Below are 25,149 nucleotides of genomic sequence, written 5' to 3'. Positions count from 1 at the left end.
GGGCTGTGCATAATCACAAGTGTCCACCCATTTGGATCACATTGCAAGTTTGGAGCCCATGACTTCCTGTATATTTGAACATAGCTTATCTCATTTCAGCAACTGCCTCTGCAATAATAAATAAATAATAATAATAAATAAAGGTTTAAAATAACAGTGGCATTGCAGGTATACCTATAGTATGGCGATAAAAGGAAGAAAAAGAAAACCCCTATTTTTATTTCTATAATTCAGTTTTAACAACTTGGCTTAGCCAAAAATGCAATTCAAAATCCTTTGTTTTCACGTTATATTCAGAGGATCATTTCAATCTTTCATAAGAGGTCAACTTGTGAACTACTACTAGATGGTGCAAAATTCTCTCTGTGACAACCCAGAAAGTGAAGAACTATGAGTTGATTAAACCCTGATGGTCTTTTCACGTTAAATAATTGTGAAGAATCAAAAGAGAGAGGAGAAAGTTATTATGAACACTTTCTCTACAACACATACTTTTAAAATTGATTTACGATGGTAATAACTCCCCCTGGGAAAAACACGTGTAACTCTGGATAGCCCACCTGGGACCATAACTGACTCTCAGCAGGACCAGCTTCTTTTGGCTGAATTGAAAGACAGAGCACTAGCTTTTCCTGGATTTATTGCTGAAGTATAACAGTCATTAAACTTTTTCAAAAAGTAAATTCTGGAAAAGTTACTTTTCTTGCTGCATGCTGACAACAGAATATAATACATAGTATCTCTGCTGAGCGACAGAAATATTTTTTATCCATAAAGATTTACCCCAGTATATTTCACTATAGGTTGAAAAAATAATAATTTTGGCAATTTATAGTTATACCAGATATATATTCCATGTCCATTAACATGGACTTATTCTGTGTATATATTGTATTCCAATGGATTGTTTAATTTTACACTTGTCATTAAAAATGACAACTTTCCAATGTAAAGTAAAGAACTAAATCATACATTCTCCACTCTTTTCTTCACATCTGTGTAAAGAATTTCCACTCATTCAACCAATTTAACAAGGGCAAAATATTGGGCTCTTCTCCCTTCCACTAACACCCCAAACCATCATAGTACAGGGGATTCTAACACATAGGCCAACCCAAGCACCACAGAAAAGATCCAAAGATCACCACACCTTTTATGGAGAAAAGGTTTGTGATTACAGAATCCCGAGTGGGCAAAACATATACATTTCACAGACCATCTGAGACAAAACCTGATATGGGAGGGAGGAGCAGACCACTTGCATTGCTTCAACTAGTATTTATATTAGCAGATATGAAGTGATTGTGCAGGCAGCACAATCAGCTGGTGGTGAGGATACAATATTTTTTTTATGTAGCATAGATATAATAAGTGGGCTTTGCTCAACAGCTTAGGGTTTGACCCTTAGAACTTGGCCATTAGTACCCTTCTATTGACCACAGCATACAAGATAACTGGATGCACACAATGTCTATTCTCCTATTAAATAAAAATACTATAGCTAAACACACAAAGACACACGCACTCTGTGTCCCTCTCACACACAGTGCTGAGCAGAAAAGCAATAACAAACACCTTTATCAGTTACAGCCATCTGTGTTCCTTTAGTTTGATCCAAGCACTTTGGCAGGCATGTGTAGTTTTCTCCTACCAATATGATCTTGCCCAGCAAAGAAAATGTTCACTCCCACTTCCTCCTTTCTACATCAGTACAAGGGTCAAGCAGTGTTCTAAATCTGTCAGTGGCTAGACTTAAAAAAAAATAAGACATCACTGCCTATGTTTAATTAACTATAATCTCAATAGGATCATTTAACTTTTATTTGAATAATTACAACCATTTGGTAACATTATGTAAGGAAATAAAAATATGATAAAAATGGGATTTTCAGTTTAGTGCATACAAAGCAGTTAGTATTCAAGCCTTTACTGAAAATCTAAGTATCTGCATATAATATTCAAGCCTTGTTTCTTCTTCTTGAGTGTTAAAAGCCACTCTGTGCACCTCAGCTACTAGATAGAAAAAAAGAAGGCTGATGTGCAAACCAGTGTAATAAATTCTTTTACAGGTCAACACAGTTATAAATTAATCCTTGTGTAATTTAAAGCTCTTTGACGCTACCTTATAGGGTGAAAAATCCAGGTTGTCTTTAATTTGTGTATTGAACTCCAAAGTTCCAGAACTTCTCCCAGTGAAAGCAGTGACACAACTCCCACTGACTTCACCAAGATGAGAAGAGTTGGCCTCAAAAATCAGTAAATTCCTATTCACAAATAAAAGTAGATATTTAAACAATAAACAAACCACAGCATTAGCCTTCTGCTTGCATACATACTTCAAATGGCAAATGTTTCCTTGTGTTTCTATACTACAAATCTTTTTAACCCAGCAGAACTTCATGTTGTCAGAAATTGAGAGGGGGGAAAAACCCAACAGGGTATATAAAATATAATTTGGTAACAAAAACCCATGGAAAATATCAGGTATTTTAGGTAGACACTATACAGATGTATAGATATAAAGGCACTTGTATTGATCTTTCCTAAAATATTCCAAGAAAATCCCATTAATTTATGAAGAATAGCTTCAAAGAAGTTGACATTTAAAAGCCTAATCCAGATTGCTTTCTTTTGCTGTTCCCAAATCACAGTCCGCTCCTGAGGCAGCATAACGGCACACTGCCCCGTATGCAGGACTTGTGGCAAAACCACAAGTTAGCTCTACAGTCTAATTTCCCTCTCTCTGCCTTGTGATATGAATTCAGTATTTTCTGTCGCCATGAGTTATCAAATATCAAAGCTGTTTTTAAACACAAATTACTATTGGAATACAACAGAAAAACTGTCCTAATTAAAAATTCACTTCACAAAAACATTAAATGCAATGGCCCTTAATGTAAGAACACAAGAATGGACCACTGGTCTGACCCAGTATGCCTATCTAGCCCAGAATCATGTCTTCCGACAGTGGTCAATGCCAGGTGCTTCAAAGGGAATGAACAGAGCAGGGAAATTATCAGTTCATCCATCCCCTGTCATCCAGCCCCAGCAGCTGACAGTCAGAGGCTTAGGGACTCCCAAAGTGTGGGGTTGCATCTTTGAGCATTAGGACTGGGGTGAAGGGTTTGGCCAGAAGCTAGAATGAGGGAGGGGGCTCAGGGTTGGGGCAGGAGGTTTGGGTGTGGGGCACTTACCTGGTCAGCTCCCATTTGCTGCGAGGGGTGCAGGTGGGAATGCGGGGGTGTGTGTGCAGAAACTCTCGTTTGATGTTCAGGGTGGGGATGTGGGGGCTGCAAGAGTCAGGATGTGGGGGGTGCAAGAGTCAGGGCAGAAGGCTGGGGGCATGTGAGGGTGGTGCAGGTGTCAGGGCAGGGGGTGTCAGGGCTGGGGATGTGTGGGGGTGCCAGAGTCAGGGCTCGGGTCATGGGGTGTGAAGGAGTCATGCAGAGGGCTGGGTGTGTATGAGGGAGGTACAGGGCTCAGGACAGGGGTCTGGTGGGTGTGCAGGGCTGCGGGGCACAGGGCAGAGGGCTGGGGGGGGGGTCAGGGCAGGGGGCTGGAGGGAATATGCCCCTATTCCACTCCCCCCTTCCCAAAGGCCCTGCCTCCGCTTCTTCTCTGCCTCCAGTGGGAGCAGCAAGCATGCTGACTCTGCTCCTTCTCGACCCCCTTCCTCACAAGGGCCATCAGCTGATCGGCCAGCAGGGAGGGAGGGACGGAGAGCACACTATGGGAAGAGGCAGGGGAGTTGGCAGGACCAAGCTTCTGCCCGCTGCCCCTTGCCACCATGGAGGGGGGGATGGCGGAGAAGAGCCTTAAGGACTACTTCCTAAACATTGAAACTTTTGATTTTGCTGAATGCTTTTACCAGATGTCATCGGAATACCTTTATATCTACATATCTGGATAATGTCTAGATTGCTGTGTTAAAACATATTGCAACCCATATATAAAATATTGGCATGGTAATTCTTGGTTGCCATATTATATCCATGAACTGAGATTTAACTCATGAAAACTGCATTCATGTGCATGTAGTCTGCACAACAATTTTTACATAGATATTAAACACTAAAGCTCTATTTTTTTCTTTTTGCATAGTTGGCAGTACAGAAATTAGTGCTTCCTTGAAAACCTCCTTTGGAATTCTTTAGCATTATTGTTGTTAATACATGTATTTTTAGAGCATAACTATGGTTTTTAGTTTTTTCAATTGTTACTATTTGTCCTTTTGGTATTTGCTACAGCGGGAAATAAACAAAAATTGATCACTATAAAAAACCAATACATACATGACAGTCTCAGACTCAAATGGTCTAATTAAGGCAATATTTATTATGAATTCTGAGAAAAATCAGACTAAAATAAACAAACACTGCCTCTCACAGATCTAGTTTTATTCTTGGCAAAAGTAAGGCTGTAATTTTACTGAAATCAATCATAAGATGTACCACAGCAATCCAGCATCATGTTTGCCAACTATAAGACTAAATATATTAGTTTTGTTTTCCTTTTATTTTCTCTCCATCCTTTATACATTTCATTTCTATACCCGAGGTTTAGGGCTTGTCTTCAGACAGTTTTTGCATGGATATAATTAAATTGGAAAAACCGATTTAGTTACAAGCAATGCAAACCTCTACTCTAAACACATTGGAAACAAGCTATATCAGCATAACTACATTCACACTAAGGGGTTGCACTGATTTAACTAAAATGTTGTTTTTTTCTACAGATTTACTTATATCAGTGCAAAAACTGTGTAGACTGGCGCTTAAATTGTTGTTTCAAAATTTAATGCAAACTGTCCCAGGGAGGCACGACAACCTTCAACCTCTTAGAAACAATAGTGAGACTTTCTGGATTCTAATGCCCTCTGGATTCTCAATCAAAAGGGTATAGACAAAGGAGTCCTCTCCCATTGGGGTGTAGTCCAACAAATGCACAAGAAATGCCCAATGACAATGGAGAATGGTTTAGGGGGCCAAAGACACTTATATAAAAATTGGTAAGTACTGTATCTGTAATCAACGGAAAGCCACTGACTATTTCATGAAATGCTGAATCTAACATTCCAAGAACCCTTTTTAAAGAAACCCACGTTGCAATAGGTTAGGTGTAACATTTTACATGGCAAAGGTAGGGACTACTAAAGTCAATGGGATTTGAGAGTTTTTCAGAACTTTGTATGAGACACTCTGAATCTGGCAGGATTAGGCCAATTAAAACGATGGTCATATAGTTATGTGACATTATTCCTAAATTCATAATGCAACATTATCACTATGAAGAAATGAGAGAATATACTTTACATTCCCAAAATAATGCATTTTAACCTAGGATTTTTAAGCTAATAATAATGTCACATAACTATAACATTGTGAGAAGTTGCACAGCATACATTATACAGCACAAATAACAGAAAGATGTCAAATTTTACTACGAAAAGGATTTAAATAAAAGACACAGGAGTTAAAAAGAATATTTCTGAATTTATAACTGGACACAAATTGGTTTGGAATAATTTGTGACATAGTTTAAGGCATGTCTTTACATCAAAAAAAGTACTTACTGGTAATTTAATTTCCGGGTCAGTGCAAGCTACAGTAATATATGAAATAATCAACAACTATCCCATTAGAATCCAGAATATCAAAACCAAAGGCAATTTGGCTTTGGCTTTAGAACCTTGACAAGGGGTCACATTTACTCTGTTTACTCAGTATGTCATAAGTGATTTCCTTTTCCAGGCTACAATTAGTATGCTATGGATCACTAAAGAATAAAAATCTATAAATAGTATGAATACAAGGAATACTCCATTGTTCTTACAAAAATAAATATGATTTATGCCAAAAAATATTCATCTAAAAATCTCTGTTTTAGATTCTCTAACTTGCCTTAATGTAAAACTCTCCAGTGCTGCATATTAAACACTTGCAAAAGTAGCTTCTTAAATACATTACCACACCAACCCACAACTTCCCATTTCTCAGGCAAGAGGATATTAAATGTGTAACAATCTAGGCAACAGCACTGAAGTCAGAAATTCAGTCTGAAGTTAGAGTATGACGTTTATAATAATAGTTAGCACTTACATCGTACTTTACATATTCAAATCACTGTACACATCATAATAGTTCGGTTATATAGTTATGGTTTTAGCCAGCTCCCACTGAAGTCAAGAGGAGTTTTGTTATTGTCTTCAGTAGGAGCAGGTTCCAGTTAATAGTGTCCAGATTTTTCACTCTTCTCCAGATCTGCACTATTTCAACACCACTGTGTCTTCTAAACTTTGACTGGGGCTGGACAAAGTGTTTTCTTCTTGTAAGTAGATTTTTATTTGAATATGGCAGGAACAAAGAAATCTCTGAACCTGGATTTAGGGGAGACAGTGTTACCTAGTAGGTTGAGCACTGGATCACAATTCAGAGACCTTTTACTACTATCAGCTTTGACACTAGCCTGCTGGCTAATCTTGGGCAATTCCCTTCATTGCTCTGTCCCTCAGTTTCCCAATCTATGAAATTGGGAAAGTGATACAGACCTCGTTTGTAAATGTACCTTCAGATCTACTGATGAAAAAAAGCACTATATACACTAATTATTATTACAACTTTCTCTCAGTGTTTTCCTCTTCACCTAAGCGAATGCTAAACCTCATAATTTAAAAAATAATGAAACACTTTTTTCCCTTGGAACAATTTTAGAGATTCTTTTTATTTATTTTAATTAACAGAAATAAGATTCCATTTACCACCTCCTAATTCAGTACCCACCAACCTACACTTTCAGGACAACAAGAGGGCACTCTCTAAGCCATGACATACTTCAGCCCAGATCCCCTCCAGAAGAGAAATCACCCAATTCGACTGCTGGTTCAGACAGAGGGTCAAGCCACCAGAAGTGGACTAAGGAACCCACTGCTTCTTCCCAGGAAGTTATGCATTTAAAGGTTAAATTTCCAAACCAGAGATCCTGCCTGGCTCTGGCGGGTCGGCCAGCCTGAGCCTGAGAGGGAGCCAGAATTTACCAATGTACCATTGCTAAAGACCCACACTAATATGTGAGCAGCCCCCCCAGCAGCTCCCCCCACTCCAACCTGCAGCACCTCCTGCCCACCGGCAGCCTCACCAATCAGTGCCTCCCGCTCCCTCCTCATGCCTCCCGCCCTCCACGATCAGCTGTTATGCAGTGTGCGGGAGGCTCTGGTGGGAAGCGGGGAAGAGCGAGGGCATGGCAGGCTCAGGGGAAGGGGTGGAGTGGGGACAGGGCCTGGGGCAGAGCAGGGGGTTGAGCATTCCCCAGCACATTGGAAAGTTAGCATCTATAGCTCCAGCCCCGGAGTCAGTGCATATGCAAGAAGCTGCATATTAACTATGAAGAGACGCATGCAGCTCCGAAGCCATAGGTTGGCCATCCCTGCTTTAAAAGGAACTTGCAACCCTCTTTGTTTATTACCAAGATAAAAATATTCAGCTGGGTTTTGCTCTTATCTTTGTATTAATTGTTTCCTGGATACCCAAAGACTGAGGGTGACCAGTGGTCCCAGGCATAATACTACACCAGTTACAACACAACATACATTTGTAACTCACTTACGGAATGGGAAGAGGAGGAGGTTTGTTTTTTTTAAATGTGAAATCTAGTGCATTTTGGAGCCATTTCAAAGTATTAATTATGCATATTATACTTATTAAAAATTTAGTCATTGGGTTAAGAAGTTCAAACATCTGTTGACAGAGATTAATAAGAAATGTATAGAGGGAACTGGGAGGCAATGAGCTAAAAGATCAATTTCTGCAAAATGTAATCTTAAGAGGAACATGAGAGATGTATACAAAATAACAAATGGTAAAGAAAAGACCAAATTAAGGGGCTTGTTTTATGCTTTCTCATAACACAAGAATAGTGGGACCTAAATAAATTATAAGAAAACAAATTTGTAACTGATAAAAGGAAAGAGGTATTTTTTAAACAACTTATCAGTAGTCTGTGGAGCTCATTGACACTGGGTATTATTTTGTCAAAGAGTTATCAGGATTTTTAAAAGGATCAAACTTAATTACAAAATTACACTAGCTGAGTTAAACATTTAGTATTGCTAATTCTCGGTATTTGATCACAAACCTCGCAATAATTAGTGCTTCCCATAAAGCCTCAGTTCACAAAGTTCTGTGGGTACATGAGAATCTCAGGTTTCGTTTTTAAAAAACAGTAAGTTTCTAATCATCATAGTAGGGGAGAAAAGAAAGACAATGAGAACCCTAAAGACTCAAAAACCAGACAACAAATAAAAGGATCACCACATATATTATTTTTTTTTAATTGCATGATTTTTAAACTAATCTCATGATTTTGGGGCTTGACTAATTATTTTGGATTAGCATTACTTAATGTGTACATGCAATATAAATCCCATTTCTTCAAGACATAAACTGACTGACATTTAGAAGAAACTCTGCATAAACATGTTATTGCATCATTGTAAACTACGCCGGTTTGATACACTCCTTGGAAATATCTGGTATGCACCACTGTCAGATATGTACTTCATGGACCAAAGGTCTAATCCAGTATGAAAGTTCCTATGGGGATGAATGTGAAGGATGGAAAATGATTTTCCCTCTGATTCATCCAATCCAATGTTGGTAATTCAAATTTATCAGACACATACAAAAAGGCATAAGTAGAGTCCAGGGACAGAATCCTGGTACAAATTCAAGCATCATGCCACTTCCCAACAGATGGAGATTTACAGGTTAGGTTTCTGATGGAGGAACTGCCCCTGGACTTCACTGGTCTTTCTCTCTCTCTCCCCATCTCTCACTCACACACGCTATTCTTTCATATAGGCAACTTGATAGAAAGTGTCTGGTAAACATTTCCAAGCCTGAAAATATTCCCTGACACCATACTAGCCATCTATCACATACCTCCATGCCTCTTCAAGCGTCACTTGGAAAAGCATTAAATAACCCATTCTTATTTCTCATGTTCTATTACTGTCCTCTTCATCATTCTGAGCTAACAAATGTAACACTGAGTGCTCTCTGAATCACTTATGTGCTACACAGCATTTAAGATGATGTTTGGCCACAGTGCTGCTGTAAGCATGCCAGGCTGTACGGAAGAACCAAGTAGTCATTCTTCTGGTCTATTTATTCTACTAGAACCAACATCTTTTTCTTAACTGGTTTAGAAGTAAGATCTGCACATCCCTTGTAACAGAGCTTAGAAAAAAATGCAAAATAATATTACTCTCTCATTAACTAAGCACAGCTTTAGAAAACAGAGTACTTGACCTACTAGCCTCTAATTATAGTAATAACTTTATAGATGTCTCTGGTTGGACACTAAGAAAAAGTAAAATTGTATCTACAGCAATATCTACCAAAGAGGATCTTTTAAATCCTCATTTTACCAAACATATTCTAATAAAATGAGGTAGGTGAAAACATTACAAATAAGAATGTTTAAATATTGCATGTGGCAGGGTTATATGTACATGTACACAATATAATTCAATAAAGATAAGTGCAAAGTACTTCATTTAGGAAGGAAAAAAATCAAATGCACAGCTGTCTAGGTGGGGAATAACTGTCTAGGTGGTAAGTATTTCTGAAAAAGATCTAAGCATTATAGTGGATCACAAACTGAATAGGATTCACCTATGTGATACACTTAAAAAAAAGGCTAATATTCTGGGCTGCATTAACAGAGGTGTTGTACACAAGACACAGAAGGTAATTGTCCCACTCTGCTCAGCACTGGAGAGGGCTCAGCTAGAGTACTGTGTCCATTCAGGGTGCCACACTCTGAGAAAATGTGGACAAATTGAAGGAAGTCAAGAGAAGAGCACCAAAATTGATTAAAGGTTTAGAAAGTCTGACCTATGCAGAAAGGTAAAAAACTGGACATGTTTAATCTTGAGAAAAGACTGAGGGACCTGATAATGGTCATCCAATATGTTAAGGGCTATTATAAAGAGGACAAGGGACACTTGTCCACCATGTCACTGAAGATAGGCCAGGAAGTAATGGGCTTAATCTGCAACAAGAAGATTTAGGTTACATATTAGGAAAACATTTCTAACTATAAGGGTAGCTTCCAAGGGAGCCTGTGGAATCCCCATCACTGGAAGTTTTTAAGAACAGGTTGAACAAACACCTGACACGGACAGTCTACGTTTATTTGGTCCTGTCTAAGTGCAGGAGACTGAACCTGATAACCTTTCAAGGTCCCTTCCAGACCTACATTTCTATGATTTTGCATTCCTATTCCCTAATATAAGTTTTGGTAAAATTACTATTAAAATCACCAAATTAAAAAAATTAGAATTCAAACCAAAAAGTTAAAGGTTATAACTTGGACTTGATGCAAGAAGGCATGTATAAAAATTAGCACTTTTCAGGTTGGAATTTTAAGGATTACTGGTAGCATCTATTTGTAGTTGTGCAATGGCATTTTCTTAAAAAAGGAAGAGTGGCCAGCAAATTCTGAAATTTAAATCTGTAAATTTAGGAGTCAGTCGTTCAAACCACTGCTTTAGCAAAACAAAATATCAGTCAAAGAATAAGGACACTGATTGCATTGTGCTTATTCAGCACCCTCTGACAACAGGCTTGCCCTTAAAATGTCAGTTTCAGTGGTTCTTGTTCAAACATGGGGTAAGCAAAGTCTTTTCAATGAAAGATAAATCGGTAAATACCATAACCAGGGTAAGAACAGAGACTGCAACTGATTAAGATTTTTTTTGAAGTTGATAACTGATAATTTATAATGTATTTCTAAGGAAGCACAGTGAACTAATTATGTTTGTTTTGGGGGGAGAAAGCATTTTAGAAGTTATAAAGATGCAACCAATAATAATATGAAATCCTAGCTCTCAACCACTGCTTTCAATATTCTTGCACAGAAACACATTTGCTTTTCATTTTAGGAGTGGCTTGTGTTCAACAATTTAAAGTTGGTTTAAGATTTCAGTGCTTGCTTTCTTCATGCTCACCATATGCTCTTATTAAGCATTTTTACAAAGTGTGAACCTATTGCAACCACAGGGTCCTGCAAGCCCTTACTCACCCGAGCATTCCCTGCTTATGCAAGTAGTCTCAAGATTGAAAAAGTTTTATTTGAAATAAGTGTTTGCAGGAGTGGGCCCAAATTCCCCACTGAGGAAAACTGTTAACCCCTAATACAACAAATCACCATGGAAAATTTTACACACATACTTATTCCTCTTGTGCTTTTTTGGCCTTCTTTATATTAATGTTCATAATTTACTCGCATAGTCTGCAAAGAACAATAATAGGAATCTTGTAATATCAGTAATATACATAATTTAAATCAGGGGTTCTCAAACTGGGGGTCAGGACCCCTCAGGGTGTCACGAGGTTATTCCATGGGGGGGTCGCAAGCTGTCATCCTCCACCCCAAACCCCGCTTTGCATCCAGCATTTATAATGGTGTTAAATATATTTTTAAAAAGTGTTTTTAATGTATAATGGGGGTTGCACTCAGAGGCTTGTTATGTGAAAGGGGTTGCCAGCACAAAAGTTTGAGAACCACTGAATAAAATCAATATCCTGCATTTCTAAAATAGCTATAGTGCTCAAATTCATTATTGCTCTTCCTAACGTATTATAAAACATTGTACAGTGTAGGCAAACAACAAAATAAGATGCCTTATACATATTGACAAATTTCTTTTGACTTTAAAACTCTTAATTTCTGTCCCAAAATAAACAATTACCTATATAGGAGCCCAATCCTGCACTCTTTGAAGTATCATACCAAACATCGAAGTAAAACAAAAAGCAATAATAAGTGAAACAAAAAACTGCATGTGTTAAATAACACAATACCAGATACTACATTCAGCATAGCTCTTGAAAAAAGCATAACATTCTTGGTGATTTAGAAACAGTAAAACATACTTCTATAGGGGAGACTGGATTGGGACAACTCCTGGACGTGAAAGGCTGAACAGCACTGAGGTAATGTGCTTAGCTACGGGGAAATGGCTAAACCACTGTGCACTTCCGGCATCACCTGCTGGTCGACCTACAAAACAGTGCTGGTTCCAAACTTCCAATGAATGAAAATTACATGACTTTAGCATGCGTGCGGGGGGGGGGGGGGGGGGAGGAAGGCCTATAGCATAAGTAAAAATAAAAGCAAGCCCCACATTTAAGTCTCTATCTAAAAGACAACATTGCAGTATATGCTTCCAGCTGTGTGATAGAGTCTACAGTCAAATACAGCCCTTAGGAAAATGGCAATTAAAATATTCTTGTTTCATAAGTAATTTCCTAGGGCCTATTTCCCCATGCTTTAATATTCAAGCTAATCATGGAGAGAACTTTTTAACACTCTCCAGTGAATCATTTAAAGTGGCATTCTGATAAAATGTCATATTTTCATACTTCATAGCAACCTGGGGGTATCAGCAAGATTTTTTTTCACAATTTTTACTACAGTCGGCACCAGAGGAACAGCAGTAACTTTGAGATATAATGGTAGGAGATCCATTTAAGGGAATGAACTGGACACGAGGCAGTGTGGATCAATTTTGTCCAGTCCAGTCCAGGACTATGTCTGAGCTATTCAGACAGCAATCACCTACTGTCCAATTCTCAGACCAATATTGATGTGATCCTTCTAGAGAAAGCAAGTCGGCCAGAAGTGGAAAGGCTTACACCCCCCCAAAAAAAGGGGGGGGGTGATGGCGGATTATGGCTAGAATGACGATGTAGAAAAGACCCAGAAAAGCCTTTTGCTTAAGACAGAGATATTTAGCATCCAAAAGTTAATTGGCCAGTACCCTTGACTAAGAAGGCAGAACAGCAGCACTGTACCCATAACTATCAAAAATACCAGGGGAAAAAAACTACTGACACTGAAGAAATATTAATTATGCTGTTCTATGCATGGAAGTCCTCAGCTTCACAGAAAGTAGTTTGTTGCAGGTTTAAAGCTTATGTTTCTCTAATGAACCAACAGATGTCAAGACTGATATTGAAGTTTTCACTTACTTTGATCACCAACATCTGTAAAATCAAAATGGTCAGCTGATACAACAAAAAGCAATTTATTTAGAATATAAAAAGTGCAAATATTCATTGAATAAAATATTTTACCTCTGCTCGCTGTGTTCGAGGCAAAAAAGCTGATTTTTCAATGGCATAAACGTCCACCAGGTACAAACGTACTCCTTGCTCCCTGTCCAAAATGGCAGCAGTCTGGATTACACCAGTATGGCGACCAATGGTAAAGAGCCGTCCAAAACTTTTGTCTTCACAACGCACTGAAACTATGTAATACTCCACCAGGGCTTCAGAACCCCTTGGACTAGCTGCTTCTATGGATATTACATTAGTCCCAATTGGCTCTCCTTCTTTTAAAATAGTTATATATTTTGGCTGAGTAAACACTGGTCCATCAAGCCCTTGCAGAATGATAGTCATTTCAGTGGTTGATTTCCTCCTTTCAGGGCCATGATCTGTGGCTGAAACTATGAGGTTGTATATGAGCTGAGAAGGCACCAAAGCTGCCGCCACTCTTAGATCTCCACTGTAACGATCCACGATAAAGGTTTCTGTGTCCCCATTGATTATTTCATACTCAACTTCCCCATTTGCTCCTTCATCAGGATCAGCAGCAACAATTGTAGTTAGGACTGAACCAATCACAACCGATGGGTCTGCAGCAAGAGCGTTTTGTGATATAAATGTAGGAACATTATCATTTTGATCTGTTACTAAAATGGTTACATTCTTCAATGCAAATCGTCTGGATTCTACAGGGACAGCTTGATCAGTGGCTTTCACTGTTAATTCAAAGAGATTAGCAAATTCACGATCTATTTCAGCATTAGTAAATATTGTCCCTCTGACTTCATCTATACTAAAATGGTTGCCTCTTGGCATCTGTTGAATGATTGCATATGTCAGCTGCCCATTAATATCTGCATCTGGATCACGAGCAGTCACAGAAATCACAGAACTACCAACAGGAATGTTCTCAACAATAGATTTAAAAACATCCCCAGGAGGAAAATTAGGAGGGTTGTCATTAAAATCCCTAACATGTATTACCACTGACATTGTAGATGACCGAGGTGGCCTTCCTTGGTCTTTTGCTGTTATGTTTAGTTTATACAAAGATTGTGTTTCAAAGTCTAATTTTTTTGCAAGAAAAATACTGCCAGTGTTGGGACTGATGCTAAAGGTTCCATGATTATTTGTCCCTGTAATACTGTAATGAAGGTCAGCATTGTCGCCTGAATCAGAATCAGTGGCAGTGACAGAAGATACAAGTTCACCTAGTCTCATATTTTCTAAAACATCTACAAGCAAAGCAGATTTAGGGAAGGAAGGACTGTTGTCATTTTCATCCAGTACCTCAATGCTTAATGTACAAGTTGAGCTTAGGGAAACTGTTCCAGAATCTACTGCTTGGATAATAAGTGAGTAAGATGCAGTAGCTTCATGGTCCAGTTTACCTATTAATGTTACTTGACCAGTGCCACTGTCAATTGAAAACTGGTTTTCTTCATTTCCTTTAATTACAGAATAGTGAATCAATCCATTACTACCTTCATCAACATCTGAGGCAGAAACTCTTAAAACCTGAGTTAAGTTTGCTGCTAATTCTGATATTGTAGCTTGATAGAGATCTTTTAAAAATTTGGGTGCATTATCATTGATATCCTTCATGTAAATCTGCACAGTTGCCTGATCCTTTAAAGGTTTTGGCAACCCTTGATCTGTTGCTATTACTGTAAGACTAAATACTGCTGTTCCCCTTTGCCTCATAAGAGTTTCCCTGTCAAACTGATGAGTGCTTGTTATTTCCCCAGTTATTGTGTTCAATTCAAAATCTGGCTGCATATTTTCAAATGAATACCTGACTTCACCATTTTGTCCAAAGTCTTTATCTACAGCACTTATTTTACCTACAGATGATCCACCATTCTGTTCCTCTTCAAAATAAAACACATAATTGGTACTGTTAAACAATGGTCTATTATCATTTACATCCTCTAAAATTATTGTAACATTTACAGTAGCACTAAGTGGTTCCACTGCTCTATCAGAAGCAACAACCAGGAGAATATATCTTTCTTGAAGTTCACGGTCCAATTCACTCTTTATATACAGCTGGCCATCTGGGAATATGCCAAAGGCATCCCCGGAATTTCCTTCAATTATACTATAAGCTATTTCTCCGTTTGCTCCTGAATCTTTGTCAGAAGCCTGCACATTAAAGAATCTGGAATTCACAGGCTCGGACTCTGAAATAGTGACTTCATAGGAAAGTTGATCAAATATTGGTGGGTTATCATTTACATCGTGGACGGATACAGTTAGAATGAAACTAGAAGAACGTTGTGGAACTCCCATATCTGAGGCCAAAATTTCCACCTGGTAAGATCCAGCATTTATGTCAAGTGTCCCTATTAAACTTATGGCACCATTTTGTTCATTGATCGTAAACAGGCCCTTAGGATTCTGCTTAAGGCTGTAAATGACCATGCCATTGACATCTTCATCAGGGTCAACAGCTTTGGCTTGGAATATGGTGTGCCCAGCTTTCCAGTTCTCAACCACATTAACACTTTCCACTGCATGAAGAAAATGAGGGGAATTGTCATTTAAATCTTTCACAGTTATATTGACCATGGTATCTCCAGTTATTGCCCCACCACTAGCCACCACTTTTAGCTGGTAAAATGCTTGCTCTTCCCGGTCAATGATACTGGCTGTGGTGATCTGGCCTGTCACTTTGTTGATGGCAAACATGCCCCTTTGGTCACCTGTTGTAATAAGGTAAGTAATGTTCGTGTTGAGGTCCATTGTAGAAGCAAAAACGGTGCCAACATGATAGCCCAAGGCAACGTTTTCAAAGACAATAAAGCTGTATACACCTTGGTTGAAAACTGGGGGGTTGTCCTGGGTGTCCAAAACAGTGATAGTAACTATAGCCTGGTTTTGGGACTGGAGGTTGCCACCATCAGTGGCCACTATTTGTAGCTGGTAGGCAGTCTTTTCCTCCCTATCCAGGGCTATTTTTGTGGTGATGACCCCTGTCTGGCCATGGATCTGAAACCTGGAGTTATCTCCAGCTGAGATACTGTATTTGATTGTCCCATTGGGCCCCAGGTCTGGGTCACTGGCAGAAATGGTAGTAACATAGCTGCCTGCAGGCTCATTTTCCTGGATGTGCGCAAAATACTGGACCGGGTAAAACACAGGGCTGTTATCATTCACATCCAGCAGGCTCACATTGACTCGGGTTACTGAGGAGAGAGGAGGAGAGCCCAGATCGGTGGCCAGGACCTGCAGGGAGTAATGGTCCTGTTCTTCCCTATCCAACTGCGAAATGGTACTGAGCTTGCCTGACACAGGATCCAAGCGGAAGACCCGGCGAGTGGCCACCAAAGGGCCAGCTGCTGTCACTGATGGCTCAGCCTCCTGCAGGGAGAAGCGTACTGTCCCATTGTCCCCCAAATCCCCATCGGTGGCACTCAAGACCAGCAACTCAGTTCCTGAAGGGGAATTCTCAGCTAGGGACACCTGGTAGCCATCCGGCTGACTGAAGAGAGGTCTCTGGTCATTGACGTCCAGGATGGCCACCACCAGCTGGGCATAGGAAAACTTGGGCTGCACTCCTTGGTCACGGGCACTGATGTTCAGCACCACCTGTAAAGCTGTCTCTCGATCCAGCCCACTAGAGGACGCCATGCCAATACCCGGGACACTGGTTCCAGAGCCAGCAATGCCAGTGGTGGTGACCAGGCCGCTATGCTCACTGATGCAGAACCAGCCCAGCTCATTGCCAGAGACAATGCTGTATTTGAGGTTGGCATTGAGACCGGAGTCACGATCAGTGGCACTCAGACCCCTCACATAGCTGCCCGGTGGTACCTCCTCACTGATATTGACCTGATATACAGACTGTCCAAAGACAGGCGGGTGGTCATTGATGTCATTCACAAAAATCACCAGGCTGGCCACTGAAGAGCGGCTCACTGGGGCAGCAACTGCCCCTTCTGGAGGTACAGAGGAAGTGGGGGAGCCAGCTGGTGGCGGGGGGGCCCCATAGTTGTCAGCCACAGCCACAGTGAGGTTGTATGTAGGAATACGTTCCCGGTCCAGTGCCGCCGCTACTTTGATGAGACTGAGATTTGGCACTTTACTGCTCTGCACCTCAAAATGACGCTGCTCATTTCCTCCAAGGATTGACACTGAGATGTTTCCGTTGGCAGCAGGCGAGTCAGAATCACTCACAGTTAACAGTGCCACCACTGTGCCAGGTGCTGCATTCTCATCCACTGATGCAAAACGGGAGGTGGCTGGGAAGTAGCGGAATTTCACCCGTGGCTCATTGTCATTCACATCAAGGAGTTGGATCAGTGCCTCAGCTCGGCCACTCAGCGCCGGCACCCCCCGATCTGTGGCCTGCACTGTCAGTGAGTATTGCCGCCTTGTCTCATAGTCCAGAGGCTCACGGATACGGATCACTCCACTCTCCGGATCCACTTCAAATGGGATTCCCCCAGCCCCCTCCCCACCACCACCCTCTGTCCCCTCCAAACAGTAGTGGATGTCAGCATTGGTACCTTCATCAGCATCAGCTGCTGCCACCTGAAGGACACTGGCCCCAATTGGCGCATCCTCAGGCACCCGGGCCTGGTAGAGAACTTGGCTGAAGATGGGTGGGTTGTCATTGATGTCCTGCACAGTGACATTAACCTGCAGATATCCATGTCGCCGTGGCTCTCCCTTGTCCTCCACTTGCACCAGCAGCTGGTAGGTGGGTGTGGCCTCTCGGTCTAGTCCACCCCGAGATACCAGGTGCAGGAAGGCACCTTCCCCACTGGGATTGAGGGTGATGTTGAGCTGGAAGCGCCCTTCCTCATTGCCAGCCACAATGCGGTAGGAGCTGTGGTCCACACCATTGGTGCCACTGTCAGCATCAGTGGCTGTGTCTAGAATAAGCTGGCGGCCGCTGCCTGTGTCCTCCTTGAAAGTCACCACAATGGAGGGGTCTGGGAAGACAGGTGCATTGTCATTCAGGTCTAGCACCAGGACACGCACCTCACTAGGATAGGTGGGCTGGCTGGAAAGCACCACCAGGTCCATCACGTCACTGGCCAGACTCTCTCGGTCGATGGTGGCACGGGTGTGCAGCGCTCCCGAGGTGGCATTGATGGAGAAAAGGGCATGGTGCTCACTTAAGCGGTAGGTGAAGCCTGGGCGGGTGACAATGGTGCCCACCCACGTGCCCGGTGGCTGCTCCTCCAGCACCTGGAAGACCTGTCGGGGCTCAGCAGAGACATGGTGAGGCAGCAGCAGAAGCAAAGCAAAGGGGGATAGCCAAGACAGAGAGGAGCTGCCTGCTGACAGGAGGCCCATGGTGCTCAGGCGTGGGGTGTGGAAACCCAGCCACTCCCCAAAAAACAAGCCCACAATCAATGTAAGTCCAGCAAGCCAAGGCGTGGCGAGTCTCAAGAAGGCAAACAAACCCCCATCAGCAAAGGCATCCAGGTGGGGGAGAGGGAAGGTGTCAGCATATTCACAGCGCTGCCCGCATCTCCTCCCCTCCAGCGCACGGCTCGCCCAGGGCAAGGGGTGGCGGAGGGGTGTTGAGCAGCCGCTGCTCCCCTGGGCTGCAGAGGGAGGGCTCTGCGGTGAGTTGGCAGGGGTCCGGCTGTGCAGGACGCAGCTCCTCTCCTCGCGGGACGGAGTAACGGTGTCCAGCCCGAGGCAACTTCCCTGCAGTCACGCTGCAGAGCGGAGCCGGGCTCCTGGCCGCCCGCCGCCGCTGGAAAGAGCCCTGGCGAGCGAGTTGCCCCGCAGCACTCCGGCCACGCTCATTCAGCGGCTCGGCTCTGCCCCTCCTGCTCCTCCTGCCGCCGCCGCGGCTGGTCCGGGGCTGTCAGGGGGCGCGGGCAGCGAGCGCCGCCTCTCAGCATGGTCAGCTCGGCCGGGGCTTGGCTCAATTGTACATCCCGGGCGCTCCAGCCCGCCCCCGCCGCGCCGCTCCGGGCTGGGCAGGCGGCAGCCGCAGAAGCCCCGCTCCCCTCACCATGCCAGGGGCGGGGGGGCTGTGTGTCGGGGGGGCACCTACAGTCTCACAGCAAGAGCAAAGCTGTCCGCGCGCCCCTCTGCAGCTTTGCCCCTGTCCCACCAGGCTCCGGCTCACTTGTAATCCTCGGCGCGGGGCTGGCCCCCGGAGCGGCTGGGGGACAGCTCCCCGCTGGCACGGCTGGAGCGGCTGCCTGCCCCGCGCCCACGCAGCGCGCAGCCCAGAGCCACAAAGTTCGCTCCCTACTCATTGAGCTCTTCACTCCTTGCTTCCAGCCCCGACTCCCCCCCCCGCGATCTCCAATTGGCCTGTCACCGACAGCCCCCTCCCTCTCGCCCTGCAATTGAGCCCCGGCGAGAAGAGTCCCCGCCTCTCCTCCCTAGATGGAGAGCTCAGCTTCCAGAGCCTGGCCGCTAGCCCCCCTTTGGGTGCCAATCACACCACCGCGGCTGGAGGCGGGGGTCCTCCCTCTGCAAGCGGCCGGCCGGCAGCACAGCAACAAGGAGGAGGGGGCGGTTGACTGGGTTTGCAGGGAGGAGCGTTAGGTTGCTATAATAATAAATGAGAAGGGGATTAGGTAAAGCGCGTCTGGGAATGCGGTGCGCAGATTTGCATTAACTCGTTCATCCCCTTTGGCAGTAGACAGGCTTCCCAGTGTTTCCATTAGTGCAAACTTCGCAGCAGGCTTTCTGTCAAGCTCCCCACACTCACTCATCCCCCCAAAGAGAAAGCTGCTAATCGCATATGCTCTGTCACCCTCTTGCATGTGTTCCCTGCACGCAGGTCACTCCTTCCAGAGCCCTCAGCCTAACACATCCCGATGTGACAGTGTTGCAAACCCTGGGTCTGGATCCTGGCAGATGCAATCAGTATTTGCCCTCTACCCTGCAGATTTAGCCCACTAGTGAAGCAAGGAACATGTTTAGACTTGGATGTTTGCAGTGCCATTGCAGCAGATGCACTAGGGTAACCAGACAGCAAGTGTGAAAAATTGTGACACTTTTTTTGAGGGGGAGGGAGGGTATAGTTCCCTGTATAAGATAAAATCCATCCTAGGAAGCAAGGACATTCAGATTTCATTTGTTGGTAGAAGAAGATAAACTTCTTCCCTATTCAACCAGTGTAATTGGCGGAGTTGGGGGCCAAACAAGCTCCAGATCTTAGATCCAAGTATCTCTGCAATACTCCTGTGCTGTGATGCGATACAATTAGAGGGGTTGGGCCAAAAATTAGCCAGGATACAGATGCCGGATCTGGGGGTTTTCAGCGCTGCCGTGCTGGAATGCATCAAGCTCTGAATTTTAGTGGTGCAATCAGAGTGGCTTCTTCTCTGTTGGAGGCAGGTATCAAAAATGGTTGATCCAGTAGGATCCAAGTACTAGAGCTAAAGGTTTTAAATGCTGATGCTGTGAGGGATGTGTCAGGGTCTGAGTTTCTTTTGATGCAGTAGAGTAGATAGGTTTGTTCTCCATTAAGCTATGAAATTTCGGGGAGTGAGGCCTAGAGCAGGATCCAACTTTTATCCTTTTCCTTGAACAACTATTTTTCCAAGTCATCGGAGAGAGGGAAACCCCCTATGAAAGTAAATGGAAGTTATGCTAAAACAAGGTCATTTACAAAGGCATGTCTATTCTTAAAAACAAAAATGATGTGGCCACAGGCCTGCATTTCTTTGTTTAAATGAAATCTTTAGAAAAGCAAGGAACAATCTGTGATCAAGTTGTTTTTTCCTCAAGAAAATGTTCAGCTATGCAGCAACAAACTTCTAAATAAATCAAGTGGATGTTTAGGATATTGTGAATTACACACAGTAGTGAAGATTTAAATGTCTGCATTTCCACCCCCTTGACCCTCAGCATGTTTGTACCTTCATATGCAGATGAGTCACCAAGCAATGACTGGAAACTCAACTACTGTACAGGTAAAGAGTGCCCTCTAGTGTTCTTTTATTAAAACGGATTTTAGTGCATTGTCTATTACATCAATTTTATTGGAAGAGTGGAAGGTTCCTATTACAATGCTATTTCCGCTTTATAGGCTTGGGGTAGCCGCAGGGGGAAAAAAGGGGGAAAGAGATGATTTGCAGGAACCTATGAATTGCATCTTTTTGGTTAAGGTGTAATTTCTTTCCAACGATATAAAGAATCTTGGCTCAATAATCACTCTTTCTCAAAATACAGGTGTCAAAAGAAATTTCTTGGCAGCCTTAGTCTCTAAACTGTCTGCAATAATGGTATAAGTATTGGGGCATAACAGCGTAGCCAGGAATTAATAAGGTAGCAAAAACATTTATAATTTATTAAACACTTCAGTGTAATCTGTTGACCTATCAACCAAGCAGCACTATCTGTCAACTGCTATCAGCTGCAAAGGTCAGTTCACACAAACTATGATAACATATAACCCTTTCTGTTATGTGCTGTCTAACAGATTACCTGTGTAACTAAATACCAGTCAAGCTTTGGTACTTAAAATCTCTTTAATTAATAAATAAGATCAAACCTGAATGGTTACCAGATGTGTTTTCACCTTGTTGATAGCAACTAAACCTGTAAAATGACAACTAAATCGGTAACAATAAACATACTGTTGAAATAAAAGAAAACAGCAGCCACATTGTTTATTTGTCTTTCCCTCTTAAGAAAAGTAGCAAAAGTGGGGAGAAAGATTAAAAGAGATAGAATACTAATAATGTGGCATCCAAAGAATACTGTTAATCCCATTTAGCATGATGATACAGTGCCAGAGGTGGTTTGTTATGTTGTTTTCCCATGGCTGTAATGCAAGAGGGAGATCAAATATAAATGTTACCAAGATTCTTGGCTGGCATTCATCACTGAAGAAGAAATATTTGGCCCTATTCCTGGGTGGTATTGCTACCAAAAGTAAAGAGATACTGCCAGTCATTAATTCCCGTGTATCTCCTTTTCTGTTTTATGGCTGAGTTGGAATCTGGCATAGTCTGGAAGAGCAACACATACTTGGTCATGGTCTTTATAGACTGGAACTCTTTTGAGTTAGAGATACAAGTTAACACCAAGTAAAGGGGACTGTGGATAATTGGATTTGATTATTGCATCTAGCTCAGGGGTCTCAAACTCAAATGACCACATAGGCCACATGAGGACTAGTGCATTGAACCGAGGGCCACATCACTGACACCCCCCATCACTGCCTCTGGTCCTGCCTCCATTCTACCCCTTCCATTAGGCCCCGCTCCTGCCCCATCTCTTCCCATCCTTTCTCTGGCCCAAACCAACACCTTCCCCGAAGTCCCCACCCCAACGCTGCCACATCCCATACCCCTCCTGGACCCCAACCCCCTGCCCTGAGCCTCATGCCGCATCCTGCACCCCTCTTGCATCCCACCCACCAACGCGCACCACTTACCTAGAGTGGCTCCAGGATGGCAGCGGCTCACACTGGGGCCAGGGCAGGCTCCATGCCTGCCTGCCCTGGCCCCTGGCCCTGCGCTGCTCCATTCCAGGAAGCTGCTGGAACCCTGTCCCTGCAGTCCCTGGGGGAGGGTGAGAGGCTCAGGGTTCCCTGCTGTGTGCTGCTCTTGCCGCTCTTCTAGGCACCTCCCATGAAGCTCCCATTGGTCACGGTTCCCTGTTCCTGGCCAATGAGAGCTGTGGGGGGTGGTGCCTGGAAGGAGGCAATGCAGGAGCCTTCTGCCTCCTTTCCCCCTCGCTCTCCCCCAGCCAGAAGGAGCGTGCTGCCAGCTGCTTCAGACAGCAGCGTGGAGCTCACAACACCAGAGGGGGCAATCCTGCGGGTAGGCAGCGGAGCGCGGGGAGCTTGGCGGACCACATGCAAGAGTGCGGCCCGCGGGCTGCATGTTTGAAACCCCTGATCTAGCTGAAGTCCTTGTTTGGTCACTCAGTATTGCTTCTGGTCTTAGTGTAGGCAGCTTGTACAAATTGTGACACACTTCATTGTTGCGATGATCCAGCCATGAGCAGAATGAACTAATTAAAAACAGGTCACAAGTCATGATAAATATAAGGCCATATTTAATGCCATCAGCTCTGCACTGGAGATCTTTGAAATGTATTTTACTTATGCTTCTCAGATACCAGTATCAGCCACCATACCTAATAAAGGATCCACTAGGTCTTTTAAAAAATATGGCTTTGCAGATCTACATGACTTTTTGTGTATTAGAAGAGTCCCAAAAAGGGATATAGTTTGCACAAAGTATGTGGAATCAGCAGAAAACAACACTGCTATTGTACCGCAAAGAAAAAATGGATATAGGGAGAAAATTATGAACATAAATTAATGTCAGCCTAAGGTAGAATAGCTTGCATTCTTCAGCATCCACCACAGTTTAGTCACTTGAGAATTTTCTCACTGTACATTATATGGGATTTTACACATCTGTCAGCTAAATTTGAATTCCAAATACAAAATATAGCACTCAGAAACATTATGTGGATTTTTGACACCCCCTGGAGGATGTTGGATCCATAAACTAATGAATGGATTATAATGACTAGTCAATATAATATTTTATGTGTGTGACAGACAGTCTTGTTCTAATGTTCATATTTTGTGTATGATTACAGTTCTCACTGTCATCTGACTAGCACTCTGAAATGTTAAAAAATAAAAATGCTACTACTACACATGCATTTAAGTTCAAAACTATGTATCTAACAATTAATTAATTAATGAGCACAATGAATACAATTTACTTCTAATTGCTTTACACTGCCATGTCTGAGCAAAATGGAATGGAAATTGCTTATACAAAATGTGAGACAGTATTTCAGCAAAGTGCAACTTGTTACACCTAGGCTATCATTCCACAAATAAGCATTGTTGTAACTCAGTCTTTGATAAATTATCACATCTGAAAAATGCCTCTCATTTGACTGACATGTATGCTGCGCTACAAAATGCTACAGCTCCTATGCATGATGATACAGCAAACAATTATGTATTGTATATTGTATTGCTTGGCTGTATAATTCAGTATTTAGAAGCATATTAATCATCTTGTGTTAAGGGACTGAAAGAACAATAGATTGTTGCATGGAGAAAGTTTGTATAACCTTTTTATATCCCTAGATATTCTAGTAACTCAAAATTAAATAATAATAATGAAACATTTCAGAATTTCAATTGTTTGTTTCTCAGAATTCAGCACTGACTCATTTCATTATTTTTAAAGTTTTTTATCAATTTTTTTATTGAAACTCATAGAAATAAGATACCAAATTTTCATCCAAAACATATGTTTTCAATAAACAAAAAATATTGATAGCCATTTTGATAATGGCTCTGACAACATGCACAGTAACTATTTCAGTTAAAATTGGTGTCCCAAAATTAATTAAAAATAAAATGTTTTGAAACAAATGAACAATTTTACATGAAATAATGACAAGGTGTCATAACATTTCTTCCCAAATCTGGACCTTAGCATCCAAAATATGGGTGTTAGCATGAAAACCTCCAAGCTTAATTACCAGCTTGGACCTGGTAATTGCTGCCACCAGCCAGGAATTATACAGTGCCTAGCTCACTGTGGTCTCCCCAAAACCTTCCCAGGGGACCCCAAGACCCAGATTCCTTGAGTCTCACCACAAAGGGAAATAACCCACTTCCCTTCTCCCTCTTCCCCTCCAGGTGTTCCCTCCCTGGGTTCCTGGAGAGATATACAGATTCAAGCTCCGTGAATCTAAACAAAGAGATTCCACCCTCCCTGCTTCAAGTCCTTGAAACACAAGTACCGAGAGATCTAACCTCTCTCCCCCCTCACCCAGAGGGTATGCAAAGTCAGGCTTAGTAAATCTAACACAAAGAGACTTTCCCCCTCCCTTCGTTTCTTAGCCTTAACCAGTGAAAAACACTCAAACAGGTCTTAAAAAGAAAGCTTTATATAAAAAGAAAGAAAAAGGACATAAAATGGTCTCTGTATTAAGGTGACAATATACAGGGTCAATTGCTTAAAGGAAAAAAAATGAATAAACAGCCTTATCCAAAAAGAATACAATTTAACACATTCCAGCAACTACACACATGTAAATACAAAAAAACAATATAAAC

At 42.4% G+C, this 25,149-nt stretch overlaps 1 protein-coding gene across 2 annotated transcripts in view; it reads right to left on the bottom strand.

The window, feature by feature from the left end:
- FAT4 (FAT atypical cadherin 4) overlaps window positions 1-18,799 on the bottom strand; it is a 224,156-nt gene extending 205,357 nt beyond the window's left edge. For both annotated transcript variants that reach the window (XM_050946189.1, XM_050946190.1), the window contains exon 1: window positions 13,140-18,799. In XM_050946189.1, the coding sequence (XP_050802146.1) occupies window positions 13,140-18,419 (5,280 nt within the window). In that variant the 5' untranslated portion in view covers window positions 18,420-18,799. The remainder of the gene's footprint in view (window positions 1-13,139) is intronic.
- Between the last annotated feature and the right edge of the window lie 6,350 nt (window positions 18,800-25,149).

This window comes from Gopherus flavomarginatus, chromosome 3 (genome assembly GCF_025201925.1).
Source record: "Gopherus flavomarginatus isolate rGopFla2 chromosome 3, rGopFla2.mat.asm, whole genome shotgun sequence".
Classification (NCBI taxonomy): Eukaryota; Metazoa; Chordata; order Testudines; family Testudinidae; genus Gopherus; species Gopherus flavomarginatus.
Note: the sequence above shows the minus strand (reverse complement) of the source record. Positions and strands in the feature narration are given on the sequence as shown.